General features: G+C 40.1%; 1 protein-coding gene across 1 annotated transcript in view; it reads right to left on the bottom strand.

Annotated features, from left to right (window-relative positions):
- The window catches only part of LOC132383328 (CUB and sushi domain-containing protein 2-like), a 487,635-nt gene that overhangs the window by 8,755 nt on the left and 461,162 nt on the right, over positions 1 to 17,718 (bottom strand). The window contains exon 5 of the mRNA XM_059954231.1: positions 2,400 to 2,524. Within this exon, the coding sequence (XP_059810214.1) occupies positions 2,400 to 2,524 (125 nt within the window). The remainder of the gene's footprint in view (positions 1 to 2,399; positions 2,525 to 17,718) is intronic.

The following is a 17,718-nucleotide window of genomic DNA, read 5'->3' as shown; positions in this document are numbered from 1 at the left end:
ATTACTTGTGATCGGATGGTGGTGCTGACTTGATAGGCTGAATGGGCTAATTCTGTTGCTATGTCTTATGGAAACCTGAGAGACAGAACCAGATATTCAATGAAATATGCAGCACTGAGAGGGGCCCTTTTAACCCAAGATATCCATGCCAACTACACTGCCCACTTACACGAATTCCATTTGCCCACATTAGGCCCATATCCCTTTCAATGTCTTTCCTATCAAAGTACCCATCCAAAAGGCTTTTAAACATTGTAATTGTACCTGCTTCCACCATCCCCTGTGGCAGCTTGTTCCAGACATTCATTGTCCTCTTTGTAAAGATTTATCCCTTAGACTGCCTTTCATTTTTTCTCGTCTCACCTTAAACCTGTGCCCTCTAGTTCCAGACTTCCCTGAAATGGGAAAAAGAACTTGACTATTTATGCCCCTCATAATTTTAAGCCTCTGTGGACTACAATGTTCCAATGAGAAAAAGCCCCAGTTTATCCAATCTTTCCTGACAGCTAAAACCTTCCATCCAGGTGAATCTTTATGTGATCCCTGTGATTCCATCACATACTTTCTGTACTGTGGAGACCTGAAATACATAAAATACTGTGTGGTTGGACTAATCTTTTGTACAACTGTAACATGACATTTCAATTTTTTATTCTCAATGCCTCAAGTAATGAACGGAAGTATAACAAATGATCTTTCATCACCATATCCAACTCTATCACCTGTATCAAAGAGCATTGAATTATACGCCAAGGTCTCTTTTTACATCAATGCTCCTAAGGCCTCTGCCTTTAACTCTATATGTCCAACCTTAATTTGATCTCCTAAACACATTACCCTACACTTCCATCTGCTACCATTCTGCCCAACTTCCTAGCTGATCAATGCCCAGTTGAATTCTTAAGGAACCTCCTTAGCTATCTCTGACTCATCAATTTTTCTGCCATCGGTACACCTACTAATAACATCACAAAACATCTTCATCATTTACAAACAAGATAGAAGAAACAACACAAAATAACCAGTTCCTGCAAAAATGTGATAAAAATGCATTTTGTCTCTTTATGTTGCCACAGCTAATCATAAGCATTGCATTCTTCCATTTTATAAGCTGAATCTCAAATTAAACCACAGGATAGTTCAGTGATTTCCAAAGGGGACATTGTTTGAATCTTGTTCCCTCCTTGGATCATGGGTTTATGTAGGGAAGCGGCAGATTTCTGGAGCGGTATACAAATTCTGTTCCTTCTTGGATAAACCTATACAGCAAGTATATACAGTTTCACTTTCAGACATGAAGTAAAGTTTCTTTATTGACGATGATGATGATGATGAGGTGGTTGGGAGTTTATCCTAATATCACCAACCTTCTGCATGTATATGCTTTAGTATGGATTTATTTTAATGAAGAAGAATTAGGTTATTGTTCAGGCTTGACTTTTAAGTATGACATAATAGTTCTGAGGACCTACCCCTCATTTTATGCTATTGCTCATATTCCTTGTGTGCTTTTAGTACACTTACAAGGGGTGATTGATATGTTCGTGCCATAAGGTAGAAGGAGTCAATTTTAGAAAACCTAGCACATTTATTTTTCAACATAGTCCCCTCCTACATTTACACACTTAGTCCAAATCTTGGACCTCCAGAAAGTGTCCACAGATGGGTGATTGATGAGTTTGTGGCCTAACGTAGAAGGAGATGAATTATACAGCTCTCGTTACATGCACATGCAGGTCACCTCTTTGAGTGATTATGCAGAAATATTGAAGTTAATAACCCATCTCCTTCCACCTTAAGCCATGAACTTATCAATCACCCCTGCTGTGGACACTTTCTGGAGGTCCAAGATCTGTATGCTCCATGACCGCTGGACTAAGTGTGTAAATGCAGGAGGGAACTATGTTGAAAAATAAATGTGCTGGGGTTTCTAAAATTGACTCCTTCTACCTTAGGCCACAAACTTATTAATCACTCCTCGTAAAAGATTATTCTGTCAAAAATAAAACTGAAAAGTAAAGTTCCAACTCCCTGCATTGGTAAATGGCAGGTTGCTAACTAACACAAGTGTCAGAACCATCAAAATAAAATTTTAAGCAAAACTCATACTATAATATTTAATTACAGCTAATTAGTTGTTGTTCATAAAATACAACTTCTCTTGACTTGAATCCTTGGCAACTTCTGAGACTAGAATCTTATTTGTACTATATTGCTCTATTATGGCCATTTAAAATGATTAGTTTTTCTCTTAGTCCCCATTCCTTCAATCGTGCATTGACACGAAGGACACATCAATTCACAGAAATGAAGGGATGAGGAAGAATAATGGCTCAGAATGACTGTGAAGGTGAAAACTAGTCATCTGCTCAGCTTGGCAACTGTCAGTAATTTCTCACCTCGGCAGAATGGTCTGTGATCACTCCAAGCTGCAAACATGTCAGTTACTCTCAGACAGGTGATGCTTTTAGACCCTTGCAACTCGTAGCCTTCGTCACATGAGAACTGCACACTGGAGCCCAGACTAAAAGGAGAAGGAGAAGCCGTCAGTTCTGTCGAACATAAAGATTAAAACACTGACATGAAATTTCACCTCGGTAAAACTAATGTAGCATTATGTCCACTGCTGGAAGGTATCAATCATTCATAACATACAATTTTTAAGACAGACATTTTTGATGTTCTTTTTCTCTGAAATACATTCTCATTAAAAGTGACAGATGGACGGAGTGCAGAATGAAGCAGTATTTTGTGCATCATGACAAAGTTGAGAAATTACACTATGTTAATGCCTCTATTCTTTCCTCTCCTTCAACCCAACAGAGCACCTCACACCTTGTATCTGTGCAAAACATATGAAGATTGAGTGAAAGGCTGTTAATGTATGGCAGCTTCATTATGATGGCCCAATGTTCCATTAAGAATTGGATTAGGTCTGTCAGACTCGCTCAAGAGGCTCCTCTTTGCTGTTCAAGAGAATTAAAGGGAAATTCTGGTGCTGAGAGTAGATAAGTTGGGGATAAACATGGCCAGAGTTCAATTCTATCAACAAAAAAAAAATCAATTTGTATCCCAAACACAGCCTTGTATTTGAACTCTGATATATTTTGAAAAGAGTATAACCTCAGACAGCTATAGTAAGCAAATGTTTCATTCAACAAATATTCATCAGAGATAATCTTATTAAAAAATCTAGTTACTGCAGTGATAGTGAGTTATTATCTTGAACTGTCACATATACAGAATATATAGGATATAGAATGATGATAAGCTTTCAAATGGAATGATGTATGAGTTGAGGGTGATGCTGCTGCTCAGTCAATGTTATTTTTGTCTTTCCTGATGATAGGTGAGACAGGTTTGAGAGATACTGTCAAGAACTCCTCAGAGTTCCTGAGATGGACCTTGTAGATGATACACACTGTAGTCGCAATGAATAGGTAACGTAGGGCCCGGTAATGAATGGCGTGTCAATCAAGTGGGCTGCTTTGTCCTGGTTGCTGCCAAGTTTCTTGTGTTGCTGGAACTGTACTTGTCAAGGCAAGTGGAGAATGTTTCAGCATTACTCTATCAATTGTACAAGAGCATTGGACAAGCAAGAGGTGTTTTGATCCCTGTTGGATATTCAGTTTCCAGCCAGCTAGCTTTTACTTTGCTGAGGTATTTATGAGCATGGTCAATGGTGATCTTTAAGTTGTCAGTATACTTGACCAGAACAAAACCACAAAATGTCAAAGTTTTAGGACTAGCCACTCTCTAGATAGATGTGATCATTAACTGGCTCTTAAATGGCAAACAGCATTCATGTTCTCAACACAATGTTCTGTTCAATACAGATCTGAACCGGTTTGTCTGAAGAAAAGGAAATGGAAATTTTGAGTCTGAACACTTACGCTCCAAAGATGAAACTAAAGTCATTTGTAAAGGAACTGAAGATGGTTTGGATATAGGTGATGCAATGAAGGACTGTTGCCTCAGTATCCTTGGATTGGGACACTTGTCCTCCCCAAACAGACTGATACTTAGTATTTAATAACCACATTAGTTCTTTGCCTTAAGTACTCCAATCAATGAATCAACTTCTCATTAACTTCAACCTCATCAGGAATCCTTGATTTCATGCTTAACCAAATGCTATCTTGATGCCTCGGGCACTCGGTGTAAACTTGGATCTAAATTCATTTTATCTATTTAACATCAGAGTAACCATTCCCCCCAGTCCCGAAAGCCCGCACTGCCCAGCTATTAACCTACTAGTCCAATCATCTTTGGAATGTGGGAGGAAACCAGAGCTCTCTGTGGAAACCCACGTGGTCACGAGGAGAACGCACCAACGACTGCAGCAGCAAAAGAACTGAAATTGGCTTGTCGACAACGTAATAGTTTATTACTAACCGCTACATGACTCCCTGAGTCTGGATCAAGACTCACGTAAAACGAGGGTCGAGTCCCAGCAGAAATCAAATCCAACAGGTTGTGACCTCTGATAGTGCTGCGAGATTGAGAATAAATTGAGACGACAGTTTTGAGCTGCATCTATTTATCATTATTTGCCATTGGCAGGCCAATCTTCATTGATGGGCCGATAGCAATGCTGTAGCTGTACTCTTACATCTTTACTATAGGCTCAGCTTGTTTTGGATCACGTGTTCAGCAGTACAGCAGGAATGTTTCTGCGGCCTACAGCTTTTGATACACTTATGTAGTTTACTCAGTTATTTCTTGGTGCCATGTCATGTGAATCAATCTGATTCTCTACACTGCTATCTTTACACAGAAATGAATCATTTGTTCAATGTACCTGGCAAAAAATTCTGCAAAAAAACACCAGCTTTACAAACACAGTCCTGATGAAGGGTCTCGGCCCGAAACGTCGACTGTGCTTCTCCTTATAGATGCTGCCTGGTCTGCTGTGTTCCACCAGCATTTTGTGTGTGTTGTTGTTTGAATTTCCAGCATCTGCAGATTTCCTCGTGTTTGCTAGCCTTGCAATTTGCTCATTTTTGGCCCTGTTATCACTGGAATGTGATGCTTCGGCAGTCTCTGCTGTTAATCACTTAATTGTCCTACATTTCACACTTCCAGATGTTGCAAAGCCTCAAAGGCCATTGCTAATCTACTTGCTGTGATGCAACAGAGTGGGGTGCTGCCATTCACAAGAGAAAGTTTGAAATACTTGTTTCCTCAGTGCTAGTTTATTATAAATTCAGAATACAGTAATTAAAAGTGTAATGATAAATAAGGTCACATCCTAATATTAATTTTCACACTTTAATGTGGCTGGAAACATTTAAACATAAACTAAGGGCTCTATTTAGCTGGTTGTTGGTGTAGCGGCATCCACACTGAACTTCAAGGTGAGTGGTGCTGGGTTCGAATCCAGCCAGCTCCTTGCACGCCTTTCATCCGTGTTCGGCTGAGCATTGAAGTTGCAACATGGGTCTCGTAAAAAAAACTTCCACTGCTCAAAATACGGCAAGGTTGCCGCCCGACGTGCCACAAGGCACGGAAAGGAACAACATTAACAACGAGTTCTAGGTTTAATGAACCAATCCATAACAAGGTGGTTGGCAAGAGAGAAATCAGGGTAAAACTCACTCTGACTTCCATTTTATTCTCTGGACTCCAGTCACCACTGTCCATCTCTTCTCTGCAAACTACAAGCAATACTGACAAGAGCAAGACCAGGTTTTTAGGCTATCTTATGCCTGTCTACCATAGTTAGAACTGCTTCCCTGATCTGCCATATAGATGTTTGTGGATAAGCAGCAAGTATTGGCCACCAGGTCAAGGGGTATTAAAATCTAGGAGAGATTATCTTTTCTTTCAGAAAGGCTCTACTCCAACTCATGAGGGCATTTTGGGCTCTGCCCAGATCTTGTGGCTAGGGCCTCAAGCAATTTTTTCAAACATCATCATCTGTGAACAGTTTAGAGGTGGAAGTAGAATCAGGAGGTCAAGGGGTTGTTTCATTCTTCCATTGCTACTCCCAGACAAGCAGAACCCCAACCACAATGTCATTCAAAATCAATCACTTCAACATTTAGAAGTACATCTCAGCTTCCTGCTGTACAACTGATCTTGGCCAAAAGAAAATATTTTATTTTAAAATGTTAGTGCATATATGTGGTGAACTACATATACCTGTCTGGACACGCCCCCCTGCTGACTGCTTCTGTGGCTCCTTCCACAAACCCCTGTATAAAGGCAATCAAGGCCTGAACCCGGCCTCTCAGTCTCCAGGATGTAGTATGGTGGTCACTCACTGCTTGTTCCTTCTTCCAGTCAATAAAAGCCGATATCTCGCCTTATGTCTCAGAGTGAGTTATTGATGGTGCATCAATATACAACTGGATAATTCTATGCACCATCCTGCCATGAACAAGTTAACTCCCAGATCTGTAAAATCATTCCAAACGAGCATTGTTTTTTAATCAGCAACCTCTTTCCATTGTTGGTGTATGTGAGCCTTTTTTCAGGGCCTTTGTGATGCAGCAACAGCAGTGAATTGTCCTCACTCATTGCCTTTTGGGTAGTGAGTTATTTGGCTACTTTAAACTGGTGAGAAGGCAAATTTGTAGCTGCCTGTGGTCAACCACAGAAACTCACCCCAAAAAGCTCCTGATTTATTTTGCAGTTATTTCATCTAGAGCAGCAGTTCTCAATCTGGGGATCCACAGGCCCCTCGGTTAATGGTAGGGGTCCTTGGCATATAAAAAAAAGGTTGAGAAGCTTTGAACTAGAGGTTTCAGTGTTTAGTTCCTGACCCTAAAGTGCTAACAGTCTGATTGATTGCAGTTCTGAAGGTTGCAATTTCCATTTCTTAGATGAGAGTTGGTGATAGAATAAAGGTTTATAAAAACAAATTCATTTCAAGTGAAAGTCAGGGGAATTGACTGTGACTTGAAAGATGACCACTATAAAGTGGAAAGGTCTGGTGTTTAGCCTCAGTCAATAATAGAGGCCTTTCAGCTTGTGTTACCGAGCAAGCTATTCCCATCTTCCCACTACTGGCCCATAGTCTCCAAACCTCCGTTATCCATGTGTTTTTATCTTGTTGGCTTTCAAATGTTGCTAATGTGCTTGTCTTAACCACTCTTTCTGGCAGCTCTTTCCAAGTATCCACCACCTATTGTCTGAAGAAGCTGCCCCCCCGATATCCCTTTTAAATCTCTCTCCTCTGGTCTTGAACCTATGAAGTCTTTCTTGGGAGCAAGGTTACAGGTGTGTAGATGGAGACACAAAGAGCAACCTAATTGTAGATGTATAGCTTCTAGTGATGTACCAGATACAATACACAATTTTAACTACTAAGGCCATGGGTAGGAACCCCTTTATGCCCTACTAAATTTTACATGGACACATTAGTGAATATAGATGATGTCAAAAAAATGGTGTTGCTGATTATACAACAGAACACAGTTACAGCTATAAAGTAAATTGAATTGTCATGTCAATGACAGAAGATAATGTGTGACCTGGGGTCTATAAGAAAAATTGGACCACATAGTTTGAATGCCTGAAGTGCATATTTCTCTAATGATAAGGATTGAATGAGCAGTCTAAGAAACTCACTGTGGAGTCTTAAATAATGACCTTGAATAGTGACTGCAAGTTATGATATAATAATTCAGGTTGTTGACCTTTCATTTTAAAAACTTCAAAAGGCTACAGATGGAATCTGGTCTATGCAAGCTCTGTAGCAGGGGCACAAATGACAATATTTTCTTATTAAAATGAATATGCCTGCTTCTTCAATAGAAACAGAACACTTTAATTTCTTAATTCAAATTCAATTAGAAGCATTCCAGATGAGATCTTTTAATATGGTCAGTAAAAATGAAAACTTTATATCAGTGTTGTGGTTCTCAGTATAAAGATCTTTTGATTTAAAACCGATTTACTTATTACATGCTTTAGTTATAAACAAAACTCTCAATAGGAAATAGACTGTGATAATACACTTTATTTTAATGCGTGCTAGGCCAACAACTCTCTTTCATGGAACAAACTCTACATTTCACAATTCTGAGAATGGATACACTATTGAGAACCTTTTAAGGACGCACTCTATTACTTTGTGCGGCTCTGGTGCGACATGTACAGATTAGCAAGTGGCAGATGTCAAGAAGATATATTGAATGAAAGATTGGCTTTCAAATTGAACTTTGTAATATTGCCAACCGGAGCACAAAAGATCCATATGTAAAGGTGAATGTTTATAGACAGCAAAGAAATAGATTAACCTTTAATTATGTGATTTAAAAAAAAATACAAATAAGATTTTTTGTCATGTGAGGAGAAGCTGGGTGAGATAAAAATGGGAAGATGCTGGTAAGTAAGCCAACCTTTCCCACAGACATCAGATTTTTCTGCCCCAGTTCAATCTATTCACAGCAAGATGACTAATTTGACATTACTGCCAGAACAACATTATTGCCAGCACTTAGGCAACTGTGAAAATTGCAGAAGTATTTGTTCCCAGAATGGAGGATAGGACAATCATATGTTTAAAATTATTTATCTTTAATTTGGAACTGTTTCGGTCCTGTGAGCAAAAGTCAGTTTGTGGTTATAACTCTTCAGAATATCAGTGTAATTATTCTTGGAGTAAACCTTTTACAATTATCTTTACTGGAGCTACCAATCTTGACCTGTGGGTTTCTACTCTGTTCTCAATTGCCACTCATAACTGCAAACAAATGCTCTTAGCAAATAAACAGAAAATGTAGCCAATAATCCAGTCAACATTCAGTCGCGACTACTAACAGAGATTACAAAACATCCGCTCTTTCAGATGGACTTAATAGACCCCATGAGGCATTTTGAAATATTGTTGGAAAGTATTTCATTATCTTGGCTTCAATTTATCCCTAAACCAACATGATAAATTGAGTATGCCATTATTTGCCTCCATTCTATTTATTACTGACTAAACATTAATTTACTATTGCTTTTGCCTATGTTAAAAGAATGACATGTTAAATGCATTTCTTTGACTGCAAAATGGCCACAGTGGAAAAAAACACTATAAGTACAACTTCTCTCTTTTCAGAGATGTTTACAAACGTCTGAGTTCTTTTCTAAACTTCTCTGAATGGACTGTTTGTTTCATATCCTTTGGGAATTGATCCATAAGCTTTAAGAAAGAGATGGAAAATATTCTTTTTCAGAGTATGACACCATACAGATACTAGTCTTCTGTCTCGGTGTCTAGAAATCAATACCAAGTTATAAAGGTTTTCATCATTACCATCCTCCTTCACAATTTCAATGGTGAAGAATACAACACACTCCACTATTCAAACCAAATAATAAAATAAATAGGCAATAAATATTGAGAACATAAGAGGAAGACTCCTTGAGCACTGCTGCCATCAGGTAGAAGGTACATGAACCTTAGGACTCAAGCCACAAGAACAAGGACTACCTGTCAAACGTCAGTTTCTTGAATGAAATGGGAAAATTTCACTCAACTTCACTTGCCCCAGAATTGAAGTGTTCCTACAACCAATGATCTCACTTTCAAGGACTATTCCATCTGATGTTCTCATTTTTTATTGCAATTTATTTATATTTGCATTTGCCCTGTTTGTTGTCTTCGGTACTCTGGTTGGAAGTCCTAGTTGGACAGCCTTTCATTGATTCTGTTTATAGTGACTATTCTATAGATTTGTTGAGTATGACCACAAGAAAATGAATGTCAAGGGTGTCAATGGTGACATGCTGTATATATACTTGGAAAATAAAATACTTCCATTGTGAGCATGTTGGTGGGAGCATGCAAGGACAGAAATGGCGAGAACATTTTGAAAACCTTGTCCATTTTCACCCTATGTTCAGAGCTGCTTTTGAGAAGGTGCAACTTCCTCCAAAGCAGGATGATGAGCAGAATCGAGGAACCGTGTGGTACACCTAGTCCAAACCTGTCATGTTACATCCTGGAGAAGTAGCAAGAATGACAGGAACCCTCAAATGCCCAATGCCCTGTCCAGCTAGGTGGATGCTCCTGATGATCAGGAAGTAGAATCATGCAGGAGTGCTGGTGAGACCTGAACTGCAGGAATCTCTGGCTGGGTATGCAAATGGGATGATAGTGATTAGCAGGGACACCTCAGCAGGAGATGTTAACCCCTGCCATGAGATGCCTGTGAGGTTAGTGTCCAAAGAGAAACAGTCTCTTAGATTGAGGACATCAACATCAAAATTAGGCAATTTTGTTGGCTCACCAATACCCAAGAAAGAGAAAAGGATATTAACTGAGAAAATGTTCAAAATCAAAGATGCCTTTTCTACTAATGAGTCTGATGCTGGTTGTTCCAAGAGTACTTGCCATATCCTTAGAGTAACCGAGGACCTCCCTTTCCAAGAGGGGTCTTGCCAGTTAGCACCAGCAAAGATTGAAGGTGTTCAGCAGAACCTGCTCAAACTGAAGGAAACTAAGTTCTGTCATGGGTCAGTGGGAAGCTGAGCCGCGCGGAAGGATGAATGATGACAGAGGGAGGGATCCTCTGGTGGATGGGAAAGGTCACAGGGAGTGTTTGAAGCTGGAGAAGCTGAAGATGAGATAAAGAGGTTGCAGCGACTCAGGAAACCTCCAAGCTGAGCTGGCAGAAGTCACACTTGAGAAACAGAATTATGTCCATTCCAACAGTATGATACGCTACTTCCACTTATAACTGGATTGGGTGCCCTGAAGTCATGAAATTCATTTGAATACTGTGTTATCAATAATTCTTTAATAAGTTACAAAGTCCTGAGGACATGACTATTTTTGGTGGCGGAGAGTGTAATGCCCTGGTTAAGATTTATACTGCTATGCGATAGGTAGTTCATTTGAGAGGTTTTCTGCAGATGCTGTAGTGTTCTGCTGGGAGAATGTTTTGGTTTTGGCTAGAGATAAGGGTACTGCTGAACCGCTTCAGAATATGGTGTCAGCCAGCCAATATTGTGGAATCAGGAGATAGTTATAGAGAGAATGGGGTGGAGAGCGTTTTAGTGACAGGCAGTGTGATTCAGGGGTCTTTTTGGCAGGAGCTGCAGAGAGGACAGAAGGGAAGATATTTGAGAATGCTGTCAGCAGGGGCATCCCCATTGCACAAGGTGCTTTGTGCAGATGAGTGGCTTCAAGGAGGAAGGGCCAGTGCTCCCGAGAGAGAGCCCATTCGTTCGGGATGTATTCCGAGCGAAGTTTTGAACATGGTGTGTGCTTTCATGCAGACCATTGGTCCAGTACGGAAGTAAAAAGACATCTCCAGGATGAGCACTTCATGTGCACATTGGAATGGGTTAACTGCAATTGGCCCTTTTTTTCTTTTCTCTTTTCCTACTAATTGTTTGATAAAGCTGAAATTTGTAAATATGCTTTCCTTATAATGTTATGCGGTTTTTCGATCTGTTATTTGCTGTTGATCGAAAATTGTGTACAGTACCTATAAAAAGTATTCACCCCCTCCCCCGGAAGTTTATTGTTTTACAAACATTGAATCACATTGGATTTGATTTGGCTTACTTGACACTCATCAATGGAAAAAGACTCTTCTGTGTCAAAGTGAAAACAGATCTCTACAAAGTGATCTAAATTAGTTACAAATCTAAAACACAAAATAATTGATTGCCTAAGTATTCATTCCCTTCAAGTCAGTATTTAGTAGAGGCACCTTTGGCAGCAATTGCGGTCTTGAGTCTGTGTGGGTTGCACATCTGGACACTGCAATTTTCCCCATCCTTCTTTACAAAACTGCACAAACTCTGCCAGAGTGCATGGTGGCTATGAGTGAATGATCCTTTTCAAATCCATCTACAAATTCTCAATTGGATTGAGGTCTGGACTCTGACTTGGCCACTCCAGGACATTGACCACTGTTTTTAAGCCATTCCTAAGTAGCTTTGGCTTTATGCTTGGGGTCATTGTCTTGCTGGAAAACAAATCTTCTCCCAAGTCACAGTTCTCTTGCAGACTGCATCAGGTTTTCCTCCAGGATTTCCCCCTATTTTGCTGCATTCATTTTACCCTCTACCTTCACAAGCCTTCCAGAACCTGCTGCAGTGAAGCAACTCCACAGCATTATGCAGCCAGTTTTTGATGATGTGTGATGTTTGGCTTACCCCAAACATAAAGTTTACTCTGATGGCCAAAAAGCTTCGTTTTGGTTTCATCAGACCAGAGAACCTCCTTCCACAGACTTCAGACCTCCCACATGCCTCTGGCAAACTCTAGCCGAGAATTCATGCGAGTTTTTTTCAACAGTGGTTTTCTCTTTGCCACACTTCTATAAAGTTGTGACTGGTGAAGCATCTGGGTAACAGTTGTTGTATGTGCAGTCTCTCCCATCTCAGCCACTGAAGCTTGTAACTGCTCCAGAGTTGTCATAGGTCTCATGGTGGCCTCCCTCACTAGTCCCCTTCTTGCACAGTCACTCATTTTGAGGATGGCCTGCTCTAGGCAGACTTACAGCTGAGTTATTTTCTGTCCATTTCTTGATGTTTGACTAAACTGTACTCCAAGGGATATTCAGTGGCTTGGAAGTTTTCTTGTATCCATCTCCTGACTTGTGATTTTCAGCAACCTTTTCGTGGAGTTGCTCGGAGTGTTCTTCTGCCTTCATGGTGTAGCTTTTGCCAGGATACTGACTCACCAGGATTTGGACCTTCCAGACACAGGTGTATTTTTACCACAGTCAATTGAAACACCTTGACTGCATACAGGTCTCCAAAAACAGATCTTCATTTAACTAATTATGTGCCTTCTAAAACCAGTTGGCTGCACCAATGTTGATTTGGTGTGTCATATTAAAAAGTTGTGAATACTTATGCAGTCAATTATTTTATATTTGTAATTAATTTAGATCACCTTGTAGAGATCTGTTTTTCACATTGACACTGAAGAGTCCTTTTCTGTTGATCAGTGCCAAAAAAGCCAAATTAAATCCACTGTGAATCAATGTTGTAAAATAATAAAACACAAACACTTCCAAGGGGAGGGGGTGAATACTTGTTATAGGCACTGTATGGGGAGTATTTATACAGCATTTGTTCAAATTGAGGTTTCTTTCATCGGAACATCACAGTCAGTTTGGTTGAACCCCTAGTCATAGCAACCCTAGGCGTATATTGTTTATGAAATGTGGCCTTCTCTCCGCTGAGTCCTATGGCTGTTAGCAGAGCTGGCTAACGAGCCAAGTTTGCATATGAGCCTGGTGAGGGGGCTAAGGAAAGAACACAAGTGCATAAGAAAAAGGAAACAGGAGTTGGCCACAGCCCGCCCCTCTCCCATGCATGCTCCTTCATACAAAGAGGTCATGGGTAATCTAACTTCACTGTTATTTTCCTGCACCAACCTTCAACATCCAGAAATAGTGAGCTTGAATCAGGATCTTTATTCTAAGCACAGAACTTGCTTGCAAGTGTTTTTGTCCTTGTGCATACTTCTTCACACAAAAGCAGTCACCATTTAGCATGAACAAAGATCCAACCAATGGCAAGTCACCTGATCTTCTCCTTTTGTTGTTATAAAGGGAGGAATGTTGGCAAACATTGCTGGGGTAAACTCAGCATCCTTAACTGCATAGAATTGTAGTCTGTTATATCTAACCAAACAGGTAGATGGAGCCCTGGCTCAAGATTTGATCTAAACACCGCACATCTCATGTACTTATTTGCAGCATTTATTAAAGGCAGCTCCCATTGCACTGAACGTTATGCAATATCCTTCTGTCATTATGGCACTTTTTGTACCAGGATAATTGTCAGAACTGGGCAAAGTTAATGAGAGTGAGGTGAATTAATTTCACATTTTAGCATTGACAGAAACTTGCATTAAGCACCTTCAGTAACCAAACAAAGACGACATTTTAATAACTGCTCAAGTAAGTTGTTTAGAGGTCTATTTCTTTCTTGAAAGTAATGCTATTTTGTCTATCGCTTGAGCAATAACAGGTGAACATTAAAATTCATCTGCAAAAAAAAATCACAGATAAACAACTGCTGTTAAGGGATTAACATCATTATTCTTTACTGATCTCTTGTCTGCAACTGGAATATGTACTTAGTAATTTCCTGCAATTAATGTTTTGTTTTCAACATTTCCACAGAGTATTTCATCTGACTTCACTGGAGTTTAAAAAAAATCCATCTGATCAGACATGGTTAGAAGATATTTTATTTCCTGAACAGGAAATCTGCTAGATAAACAATCAATCATGCTTTGTGCGGACTTTAGATTATTGTTGTGTGGTGGATTCAAATAAACTAATACTCCTCATTCACATGTCACTTAGAGCCACCCTAATAAAGAAGCATTTTCAATGCCTCCACTGAATAACCACAGTCTCACAGAGCTGGAGTAATTTCCCCTTTTAACTCCCAGTCTGGTATTTTCATCTGCAACAATAATTGACATACTAAATCCAGGTAAGTTTTGGAAATATCATCCAGGGACCATTATCCATTCTTTTTCCATGGACATTTGATGAGAACAGGATTGACTCTGCTGTTGAAAAATCTATAAACTACAGGACTAAAATGAAACAGAATGTGCTGGAAGCAGTCAGCAGGATGGACAGCATCTGTGGAGAGACAAAAGGCATTCAACTTGAAACATTAACTGTTCCTCTCACAGCGGATGCTGCTTGATATGTGTTTTCCTCGCCTACTTTCATTAAACTGGCTCTCCTGTCATGGACATCTTGTCAAAGCAGAATGACAACAGGGTCTGAAGGGTCTCGACTCGAAAATTTGTCTGAACTCTTTCCCATAGATGGTGCCTGGCCTGCTGAGTTCCTCCAGCATTTTGTGCGTGTGTGTCACTTGGATTTCCAGCATCTGCAGATTTGCTCTTGTTTGTGACGATAAGGAGGCAAGGAGGGAAGGAGGGAAGTCAAAAATCATAGAGGCGCTGTTGACTTTAAACGTGTCTCTTGTAGAAAATGTCGCTGAAGTTCCTGAATAGCAATGGATAGAGCTTTTGGCATCACAATCAGGAGGGCGCTGGAAGCTTAGATCAGTATCATGACTCAGGAAGGATGGTGCTTTGCTTGCCAGAAGACAGAAACTTGTGGCAAGTAAAGCGCAATGATTCCTTGTACAGGCTGAAGGAGCAATCTGACCTCTGAAATCAACATGAAATGCAACTCATTAGTTTGCTCTCAGTATCTTATCAGGCCCAGGATCTCTCTGCTAGAAAGATGGCCTGATTGCCACTACCAACACAAAGCCACCAACAGTTTAAGCCTCCCTGGTAACAAACGTATCAAACCCAGTCAGCGTACCTGAGGCAGGACCCTACGTCCTGCCTGCATTTTCCTGCCCCTGCTCAGAGAGGAACTCAATATACAAGAAGAGCAAAAGAATATTCCAATTGCTCAATTTCTGGCATTGAGGAACCAAGTCAAATCAGGGCCTTCCCTGCTTAGGTCACATATAAGGACATGTAACCAGTTAAATGAGGCACTGATCTCCAGAAATATTTCCTTTGAAAGGAACTATTCAGGAGCTAGTGTATAGGAAGGCATGATAGAAAAATATGTACTTGAAAAAGATGCAAGCTTCTATAAACACTCTGAACTAAACCATAAAAAAAATGTACTGAAAGAATATTTTTCTAGTCAAGAAGACATATTAGTCTCCAACATTAAACATTGCAGAGATCACTACATCAGCTCTGCGGACTCTCTTTTTGTCTTCTCTGTCATAGATCTAGCGGTATGATTGCTGAAACCCCCATATCTCCCAGTCACTGGTCGAAACTGAATAAATTGTATTTTTAACCAGAGTCAGAATCAGAATCAGGTTTATTATCACCGGCACGTGACATAAAATTTGTTAACTTAGCAGCGGCAGTTCAATGCAATACATAATCTAGCAGAGAGGAAAAAAATAAATGAAATAAAACATAATAATAATAAACAAGTAAATCAATTGCATATATTGAATAGATTTTTAAAAAGTGTGCAAAAACAGAAATACTGTGTATCAAAAAAAAAGTGAGGTGGTGTCCAAAGCTTCAATGTCCATTTAGGAATTGGATGGCAGAGGGAAAGAAGCTGTTCCTGGATTGCTGAGTGTGTGTCTTCAGGCTTCTGTGCCTCCTGCCGGATGTTAACAGTGAGAAAAGTGCATGCCCTGGGCGCTGGAGGTCCTTAATAATGGACACTGCCTTTCTGATACATCGTTCCCTAAAGATGCCCTGGGTACTTTGTAGACTAATGCCCAAGATGGAGCTGACTAGATTTACAACCTTCTGCAGTTTCTTTTGGTCCTGTGCAGTAACCACTCCATACTAGACAGTGATTCAGTCTGTCAGAATGTTCTCTACAGTACAACTATAGAAGTTTTTGAGCGTATTTGTTGACACACTGAATATCTTCAAACCTCTAATAAAGTAAAGCTGCTGTCTTGCCTTCTTTTTAGTGTGACATATTGGGTTGGTGGTAAAAAGAAACAGAACATCCTGTAAATGCTCAGTAAGTCAGGCAGCAACTGTGGAGAGAGAATCAATTGTTGTTTCAAATTGGATCCTGGATTTGAGTTGTTAACTGTTACTTTTCTGATAGATGTTTGCTGACTTGCAAAGTGGTTTTTATTTCAGGTTTCTAGTGGTTATAATTTTTGTTGATTCCCATTTACTGCTGAGCATGTTCATCATATTTGGTAGTGCTGACTTGGAATCAGGATTGCAGAATCAGAATAAGAAGTAGGTTTAACACCACTGACGTACTGCATGTAGTGAAATTTGTCGTTTTTCAGCAGTAATACAGTACAATACATTAAAATACTATAAATCACAATAAAAATATATCTAAAAAGTAGTGCAAAAAGAGACCAAAAATAGTGAAGTAGTGTGCATCGGTTCATTGTCCATTCAGAAGTTTGTTGATGGCATGGTAATGTGGTGTTTAGCATAATGTATTAAGGTAGCAGAGATGGGGGTTCAGTTCTCACTTCTGTCTATAAGGAGTGTGCACATTTTCTCTGTGACTGTGTGGGTTTCATCCAGATGCTCCAGTCTCCTCCCCGCAGTTCAAAAACGTATCAGTTGTTAGGTTAATTGGTCATCATAAATTGAGATTAGGCTAGGATTGCTGGGTGGCTCAGCTCTCCGTGCTGTACCTCAATAAATAAAATAAATAATAAATACAAAGCTGTCTCTAAAATGCTGAGTGTGTGTCGTCAGGCTCCTGCATCTCCTCACTCTCCTCGCTGTTGTAGTAATAAGAAGAGAGCACAACCTGGGTGATGGGGCGGGGGGGGGGCATTGACAATGGATACCACCTTTTTGAGGCATCACCTTTTTGAAGAAGTCCTCAGCGGTAGGGAGTCTAGTACCCACGATGGAGCTGGCTGAGGTTACAACTTTCTGCAGCTTTTTCTGATGCTATACAGTTGCCCCTCTGTACCAGACAGTGATGCAAACAGTTAGAATGGTCTCCACGGTACATATGTAGAAAGTCTTTGGTGGCATACCAAATCTTCTCAAAATCCTGATGAAGTATTGCCGTTGTGATGCCTCTTTAGTGACTGTGTCAATGTCTTGGGCCCAGGATCAATCTTCAGAGATGCTGAAACCCAGTAACTTGAAACTGCTCACTCTTTCCAAATGCTGACCCCTCAATAACGACTGGCCTCAGAAACAACTCACTTTCCATACTTGCAGGCAACCTGAAACATCTCCACCACAACACACACACAAAATGCTGGTGGAACACAGCAGGCCAGGCA

This window comes from Hypanus sabinus, chromosome 30 (genome assembly GCF_030144855.1).
Source record: "Hypanus sabinus isolate sHypSab1 chromosome 30, sHypSab1.hap1, whole genome shotgun sequence".
NCBI classification, from domain to species: domain Eukaryota; kingdom Metazoa; phylum Chordata; class Chondrichthyes; order Myliobatiformes; family Dasyatidae; genus Hypanus; species Hypanus sabinus.
The sequence above is the reverse complement of the archived record's forward strand: the minus strand, read 5'-3'. Positions and strand labels throughout refer to the sequence as shown.